Source organism: Propithecus coquereli, unplaced genomic scaffold (genome assembly GCF_000956105.1).
Source record: "Propithecus coquereli isolate 6110/MARCELLA unplaced genomic scaffold, Pcoq_1.0 Scaffold351, whole genome shotgun sequence".
Lineage (NCBI taxonomy): Eukaryota > Metazoa > Chordata > Mammalia > Primates > Indriidae > Propithecus > Propithecus coquereli.
Window position 1 is genome coordinate 129,667 of NW_012149186.1, and position 8,935 is coordinate 138,601.

The following is an 8,935-nucleotide window of genomic DNA, read 5'->3' on the forward strand; positions in this document are numbered from 1 at the left end:
ATTTAATTCTCAAAAGAACCCTGTAGGATAGTTACTATTAGGAGTTCTACTTTGTAGATGAGGAAATAGAGGCACAGAGAGGTCAAATATCTTGCCCAAGGTCACACAGCTAGTAAATGGTAGTCATTCTGTCTCTGAGAGCACAAGTTCTTAAGCACCTCTAGATAAGCCCGTGCACAGTCAGACGAATCTAGAAGTCTGTTCAAGATTGAATTAATTAGAATATTGAGAGTGTTCAAGATTGCAGATTCTCAGCATGCACCCCTATGTCCAAGTAGATAACCAAACACTCTCTTTTTCTAAGCAAAAGCATCCTCTCGAATAATACTGCCAGTAAAAATACTTCTGGAAGGCAGCTGGGAATACACATTAATACATCGATGGACGACAGGGCAGAGGAAATGAATGACCGTATTAGGCCGTGGAGCAGTCGCTGTGAGACTATGGAGTTTCATGCCTCAGGACCCTCCCGAGAGCACTGTCTGTGATCACATTTTAGCTTCCAAAGCATATGTTGGTAAAATTTACAGGCATCCGTCTGTCCAATGACTGGTAGAAACTTGAACCAACAATACTTGGCCTTAGGCCTCTCTGTGCTCAGCTTCAGCAGGTTCTAGCCATGGTCACCTCTGTCTGTCCTCAGGGCAGTTAGCCTGTGACTCTGCCACGACAAATCCATTCTGAGATTGCGCTTTGCTAAACATCCTTTGAACTCTCTGGACTCAAGAGCCTGATGTGCATTTGCTCTGCTTGTGATGTCTGCGTGAGTTCATCCACCAAGGTGCCAACGGACCTGGACAGGGCTTTGAAATCTTCGTCTCCATCCAAGAACTCTCTCCTGAGCTCTGGTTCCTTTCTAATCTTTGCGCTGTCCTAGAGCACACTGGTGACCGGCGAGCACACAGCAGCAGGGGTGGAGGTGGGAATCTGGGCAGGTACGATCCCAAGGCTTATAGATGGCTGAAGCCATAGAGCAGGTGGGGCGTTTTGTGCCTTGGAGAATGCCCAGGCCCTGTGTACCCTAGACTCTGGCTCAGAAGGTCAAGACGTGTCTAAGTCAGAGGTCACAGCTGAATGCTGGATTTGGGATACAAAGGGATTCCAGCCTTCATGTCTGAGGGAGGATTCTGGTATGAGCTGTGCTGTGAGAGCCAGACCTGTGGCCTCTGCTACAGGAGGTGGTGAAAGTAGACCTGGTGTTTGGCTCCAGTAGTTCCCTCAGCAAATTCCCCCAGACCTCTACAGTTCTAGCTCATTCCACACTCGGCCTCATGTTTCCATCTAGCAGACAGCTCCAGCCTAGAGCTGGAGCTGTTGCCACCCCACACACGTCCTGGCCAAAGCAGAGCCCACGGCCTTGGCGGCTACATCCCGTGCCAGTCACAGGTGCACTGAGGACCTGGGGTGAGACTGTCACAGAGGCACAGGCCCCCTGAGGGCGTTCCTGCAGGATTCTTTCCTCCCCTCTGTTACCCTCTCCTGTCAGTGACAGCCCATGTGTCTACCTTGGAAAGTCTTGGGTTCTGTGGCCTAAAGTCTTGTGTCTGTCCACACCGAGCCAGGGCCCCTGCCTCAGATGAGGATGGGCCCAGCTCCCCTCCCCTTGCAGGTGGAGCTCACCCTGCCTGCTGCATGGTGTGGGCCTGTTCTACACCTCATGTGATTGTGCCAATGACACTTCACTGTTTTCCCTGCTGGGATCTCGGGCGTGCCTCTGGGGAGAGGGACAGCCGTCTGCCCATCTGGCTCCCCTGGATGCTGTGCTCGCTTCAGAGCATGGTCACTGCCTCTGGCCATGCACTTGCAAATGCTGCATGCTGGCCATAAACACCCTGGGCAGGACCAGGACCGACTGGCTCTGAATCTGGACTCACCCGGCAACCCAGGAACCTTGAACAGTTTAGAGCATGTGTGCTCCTCTGTCAAGTGGGCATGATCACTGGACCCACCTCACAGGGCTGATGTGAAGATGGAACGAGATGGTGAAAATTAGTTCACGTTTGCTGGGTTCTGTTCTCAGAAGGACCAATTCTCAGCCAGAACACTCTGCTGCCTCCCAAAGCCATTGACGGACTATGTCCTTTGCTCTCTCGTTTAATACCTCTGGCTTGGAAAGGCATTACTATTCCTTTTGTTTGCCTTGATTCTTTATTCTTTTTAAACATGAACTTCAGAGAACTCTACATTCTCTTTTCATAATATGTCTAAGTAAGTATGGCAGACAGCAGACTTGTGGAACTCAAAACTGAGATTCATCTCCAAGGCGTGTTGGTTCTAACAGACGGATAGGGACATGGGCATGCTTTTCTTTCCTGAGTTCCCATCTATGGAGGCTCGCTGAGGAGCATCTATCAAATAGAGCTTTCTGAATACACAACCTCAACCTGCTTGGTGGCCATGGTTATATGTGCAGTGATGTTGTGAGCAGAGTTTGTTTTACCAGTTATGCCTCTGTTGAATAAAAAATGAGCACTTATCTTGAAGGGAGAAGAGGAAGTCTGCCCCTGATAATTTGTAATTCTCTCTTGGGTAAATAGATTCCTAAGAGTGCAGCTCTGTAGAACTGCAGTCGCATTTGTTAACTCTGCGGTGACGTTAGCATGAGCATCCCACGTCCTGGTTATTGATCTGTTGCTGCGATAGGGTACTGCCCAGTTGAACTTTCGACATTGGAGGACTTGCAGTGGCTGCAATTGCGTTTTTCTTTTATTCCGCAACTTAATTTAAGTTGCACATCCAACTTATTCTCTATGAAAAAGTTTTGTTTTGCAAGACTCTGCATAAGAGATTGTTAAACACACCTTTCTCTCTGTCTCTCCCTCTATCTCTGTCTCTTGGTAGGAATGTTAACTTCCAGCTTAAATCATGGAAATACACCTAAAAAATGAAATACTCAGGAACTAGCCATTAGGAGCTTGAAATATGTTACGTTCCAAAGAGATGCACAACTCCCGAATTCCGTGGGGCTGACTTGTCTAGTGTTAGTTAAATCAAGTAATTCCTTCCCCATGGACATATTTTCGCAATCATCCCTCCACACCTGGGGGAGGGAAGGGCTGGCAGTAGAGGTGGGTGACTCAGCCCGGAGGCTGTTACCTGCCCTTGCAGCACCTCACTGGCAGAACAGGTGGGTGGTGGATGCCGGACGTGCCACTGCAATCTCTGCAACGTGCAACTTGCACTCTCGCTTTGCGACACCTAGAGTCCGGAAGTTCATCACTGCGTTGGAACAGTGGTCTGTGTGATAATCCTTTCCGAGTTCTTCTGAGGGGAAGTTGTGCTACGTGAGGATTTGACCTGGCCCCGCGGCCATCGGTGAGCACTTGCGTTCAAGCCGAAGAGTGGAAAGTTCCTTAAGGACAAAGAAAAGCTAATTATTGTGCCACTAACTCCTACCAGAATGACTAGGCGAAAAGACAAGTGCTGACAAGGATGCAGAGCAGTTGACACTCTCAGACTTCGCAGGTGGAGGACCAGACGGGGCACTCGGGCAGGACGGCTTGGCAGTTTCTTATGAAGTTAAACATGCAGTTGCCATGTGGCCAGCAAACTGCTCCCGGGTGGGTGCTCTGGAGGAAAGAAACATCACACAAAAACATCTACATGAATGTCCGTAACAACTTTATTCATAATCGCCAAAACTGGAAGCAACCCATGCGTCGTTCAGCAGGTGAACGGTGAGCTCACTGTGGCACGTGGGACCCCACGGAACACTCTCAGCAGCAAAGGGAGCACACTGTGGATGCAGCAGCGCGGGTGGATCTCGAGGGAATTATGCTGAGTGAAAAAAGCCAAGCCCCAAAGAATGCGCGCCGGATGGTTCCTTGTGTATGACCTCGTCTGAGGGACAAAGCCATAGTGGCAGAAAGCAGATTTACGGTGGCCCTGGGTTAGGGCTGGAGGTGAGCTGTGACTGCCGCGGGGTGGCGGGCCAGGGGCGATGGACCTGTCCTGTGTCCCGGTTGTGATGGTGGTTGTGGAAATCCGCACGTGCAGTAACAGGTATAAAGCTGTACACCTAGAAAGTCAGTTTTACCCCACGTTACTTAAAAAAATAAAAATATATACATTTTTAAAAAACCTCCTTTATGTCACTGGAAGACATAGCAGGAGGCATGAGTAGAACTGAGTTCCCAGGACTGCGTGTGCACACGTGTGTGGCACACGTCTGTGAACATGCCTGCAGTGCGGCAGGCTTACACTTATTTGAGAACATAGCTTGGGAGCATGCTCAGAACATGCTTAGATTTTATAATATAAATAAATTGATTCACAATCATTTATTATGAAATTCCTTCCTTTGTTGGTCAGTGAGCAGTTCTGTGATGATGATAATGGCGATTAGCGAAAGAGGCAGAATTCCAGCAGCTCTGAGAACAATAGCAGAGGATGTCACGGGAGCAGTGTATGGAGGAGGGCGTGGCCATTCATGGTGTCAGGGAGGTCGCACAGAGGGCCTGGCCGGGTTCTGAAGGACTAGAGGTCCGCCTTGTGTGCGAAGGGAGAGAATTCCGTGCGGAGGCTACCCCCTTAAACAGAAGCCCACACTCCCTCGCCTGTTCGGGAAGTTTCAGAGGGGAGCTGGAAGGGAGGCTGGGAGCAGACCATGTGGGCTGCTTCGCATCCATAGCATAATCCTTGGTGCTTTCAGCAGTCACAGGCTGTCCCTTGGGGTTTTGCAACCGGCAGCATTTGTTGCCAGAGAACCTCTCTGATGTTCCAAATAACGGTCACAAAGACCCTCGAGGCAGGTATTGGCAGGTTCCTCTGCTGGGAAGGAACAAACTCTGGCCCAGTCCTGCCCTTGTTCACACCCACGCCCTGAGTGCGGCCTCCCCACTCCCCCAGCGGGCTGGGCCCCCTCTTCTGCATCCAGAGCAGCAGGCAGCAGGCTGCCACCATTGCCGGAAGCTTCTCAGAGGTTGAATGCCACTGCCTCCCACCATCGTCACTTCTGCTCAGCCCAGGAGTGGGAATCCCCCAAACCTTGGTTTAAGTATTTCACTTGATCTTGAAACAGAGTGACATTTATGTGTCTTTTAGAACAAGATATCTGGGCATAGGCCAGGGCCACTGCCAGTACATATGGCACCTTTGTGTAGGTTTAAAAAAGGTGCCCCTTCTTAATAGGCAATTACAGAGGAGCCCCCATTGCGGTGGGAACAGCTCTGCACCCCACAGAATATCTTGGCAGAGCTGAGCATGGGGTGAATTTCAACCCCTTAGTCACCTAAACCTGGAGACCCCGGGTACAGCCAGAGCCAATGGTTCCCTGAGGCCACAGACCCTAGGCCCCTCTTTCTTCTCCACCGTCTTGAGCAGGTTGGCCTTGTTTTTCATTCTCATTGCCCCACGGTCTTGAGAACTAGTTCATTTATTTTTCATTGGAAGAAACAAGAGACCTCACCCAAGGAGGTCTGAGCACACAGACAGGATGCAAACGCTTCCCCGGGCCGGGAGCCCCGTGCTGTGGGCATTTTCTGTCTTCTACCCAACATGCCCCAAACCTCAGACCCATCTCTTCCCGAAGTGTGGCTGCTTCTGTGTCCTGCTTGGCTTCCTCGTACGTCCCCAGCATGAGGAGCAGCAACAAAAGGAAAGCGGCGTCCGAGAGGGCTGTGGAGTGGCAGGTGGGAGCACAGGGGTCGGGGCAGAAGCACCCCAGCTTAGCACAGCTGACCCTCCTCGCCCAGAGCCTCCGTGTGCTCAGCTGCAAAGGGTGACAGTGGGTTGTGTCCCTGCCCCCGTCCAGTTCAGAGGGCAGGACTGCCCTGCAGCAGGCCTGTGTGCGGCTCCGCTGGCGGCCAGGCCCCTCACTCCCGGGCCTCCGTCCCGGCCTCCGCTAGCGTCCCCCTCACGCTGGAGCCCAGGCTGAGTCCCCACCGCCCCCTCTCCTAAAGCTGGTGGTGGACGTGGTGGACACAGCCGGGCCCACCTCAGCCCAGGTCAAGGCCAAGGCCCGGGCACGGAGGGCAGGCCGCTCGGGTGGGTGGTAGGTGGTATGCGTGTGGGGGGCGTCGGGGAACCCCTCTACTCCAGCCCTGCCCCTCACTGAATCGCATAAACGCGTCGGACCTCAGTCCCGGCCCGCCCTCGGCAGGGCTGGCTCTCCTCTGAGGCTGACAAACACGTCGGTCCCTTGTATCCACCCACCACATCGGATACTTTGCTTTCTCTCCCCCGAGGGAGCCTATTTCCTTGTCTTCCGTTCTCTTCTGTCCCCACCTTGACTAATGGACTAGTCCGCTAGGGCTGCCCTAGCAAACTGCCGCAGACGGGGCTTACGCAGCAGAAACGTGTTGTCGCACAGTCAGGGGGGCTGGAAGTCTGAGCGCAAGGTGTCAGCAGGGGGGTTTCTCCTGATGCCTGTCTGCTTGGCTCGTAGGCGGTCACCTTCTCCTGTGTCCTCACGTGGTCTTTGCTCTGTGCGTGTCTGTGTCCTAATCTCCTCTTCTTACAAGGATGCCAGTCGTGTTGGCTTAGGACTCACCCTAACAGCCCCAGTTTAACTTAATCAGCTTTCTGAAGGCCTTGTCTCCAAATACGGTCACGTTCTGAGGTACTGGGGTTAGGGCTTCAGCGTAGGAATTGGGAAGGGGGACATAATTCCGCCCATAAGGACTAATTTCCTAGTATCTGTTCCTTACCTGTCAAAAGATATCCGGGCGACACGGTTCACATAGTTCTTGTTAACTTTCGAAGCATTCAGAGCACGCGCAGGCGGATGGCTGACTCCAGAGAGGAGATGCTGCCGCGATTTCCGCAGTCTCGTGTGTTCAGCATCTTCTGCGGGGCAGGCTCTGTGCCAAATGTTCACGTACCTCTCGTTCGAATCCTCATCGTCATCCAGCAAAGCATTAATGGTGTCATCATCCCTGAGCACCAGTGACAGGACTGGCCCGAGGTCACACAGCTGACGTTTGAACTGAAGTCCGAATTCCTCCTGCACCCAGCGCCTGCAGCCAGCTACGGGACGGTGGCCTCAGGGTGCTCTCCTCACCTCTTCTCCATGAACACTTTCCCTTTCATTCCGGCCTGCTTTGATGCACCAGCGTCCGTCTGTATCTGACCCTCCAACCCCTCTTGCTCATAGAATCCCCCTCCAAACGTAGCAGTGGATTTTTGCTAACTGGTAGGAAATGTATGAAGAGTGAGATTAAAGGTACATAAAACAAGGGCTTTGGGACATACGGGTAGCAAGTAGCTGAATACAGCAACTGCCAGGCCTTTACTTGAGGACTAGAAAGAGAATCTGATCAGGATCCTCTGCAGGCTGGGGAGAGGCAAAGGAAAGTAAAACCAAACAGTCCTGGGAGAGGGAAAATGGTCAGGTTGCTACTCACATATTTAGAAAGTTCTAGGGCTTTTGCTAAGGGACCTACCAGGACATTCCAGCAGTTGGCCCACCTCTGCTGCCTGTTTTCCAGTGAATATCTGGATATGAATGTAAAGATTGGGTCTGAGGCCTGGAAATCCTCCTTTTGGAGTTTCCTTGATGCTTTCTGTGGGATCTGAAGTTGTGGTAAGAGAGTTTGCGAACAGAGAGTCAACATTATTGCAGTCTGTACTCTTGGCCCTAATACCTGAATCCGTCTATACTTCCTGCACCCCCAGGAGTCGGGGGGCTGCTTGAAGAGGGTCATTTTGAGCGCCAGCTGCTGTCAGGGAATAAACAGAAGTGCTTCCTGACTCATCTTCAGAGACTGCTCACTCTCCTGCAGTTCTTGAAATGCCGTAGACACGAGAGCGATTCCTTGGCTTAAATCCTGGTTAGTGATTGGGTTTGTCTAGTCCAGACTGGAGTGAAATTATATCGTCTGAAATAAAGGTGTGGCCCTTACCTGGCTTTGCAGCCACCTGCTTCAGGCCCTGCATCCTGCTCCTAGCTCCTGACTTTCCTACCAGTTCTGTAGTCTCCTCTGGTCTCACTGATATGCCAAGGATTTTCTCTAAGCTACTTCTCAGAGGCACCTGAGCCTTCCACAGAAACGTCAGTGCAAAGAAAGGTGTCTTGGTGAAAACCAGTGAGGAGTATACATTCGCCCCCTTTCATTGGCCATTAGGAATTTATTTCCAGTTAAACAAGCTGGGAAATGTAATTAAGCACATGGTTGATGGTGATAGCCAAGTGTGCATGCCAGAAAAACAATAGGTTCTTTAAAGATGCCAAGGACGGATATTATGCATCTTCTCTTGGAAACTGTATATACTTCACAATTCCGAGCCTCCTGTGTGCTGCCTCATATCTTCAATCAAATTATTATATTCCAGAAATATGCATAAGGGAAATGATTCTACACATTTTATGGTGGGTTGTTGCTTGTAGCAGTAATTGAAGTACCTTTTCCACTTATGAAAGTACTAATTTTATTTGTTTTTATTGCTTTTCTAGATGCAATTATTTATTTAGTGTGCTTTGGCTTTATTACATTATGTTTACTATAGGAACATCATAAAAATGTATGAAAACAACACATCAGCCAAGCCAGCCTGGTGACCTGTATTGAGAAAGCTAGTGTTATTTTTCATATCCAAACATAATGGAATAACTTAAGAATAAACAGATAATCTGCACTAGAAAACAATGCAATTTCAAGGTAATGTAATAAAACACCTGGACAATATGATTTCATAAATCTTGGTTCTAAAATTTACATGAGTTGGGTTTTGTGTGCTTATTTGAGGACACATGGCATTTCTAAATGGAATGATTATAACGGGAAATGTGATTAAACCGAAAGGCAAGGATGTAAACAGGGTTTTTGTTGCCTGGTAAGATACGGATGACTAAGGAGCAATGTAAAGACTTTTGGTGTCAAAAGACAAGCAGAAGATTCTCATTCCTATAAATGTCCTGAACTTTGAAATTGAAAAATGCTAGACAGTTGGTGCAGGTCACGTGGCAGTCACCTGGACCAGAGGTGCTGGCTTCAAA

At 50.2% G+C, this 8,935-nt stretch overlaps 1 protein-coding gene across 1 annotated transcript in view; it reads left to right on the plus strand.

Annotated features, from left to right (window-relative positions):
• VSTM4 (V-set and transmembrane domain containing 4) overlaps nt 1-8,935 on the plus strand; it is an 88,163-nt gene that overhangs the window by 76,146 nt on the left and 3,082 nt on the right. Inside the window, exon 8 of the mRNA XM_012651251.1 lies at nt 3,350-3,379. Within this exon, the coding sequence (XP_012506705.1) occupies nt 3,350-3,379 (30 nt within the window). The remainder of the gene's footprint in view (nt 1-3,349; nt 3,380-8,935) is intronic.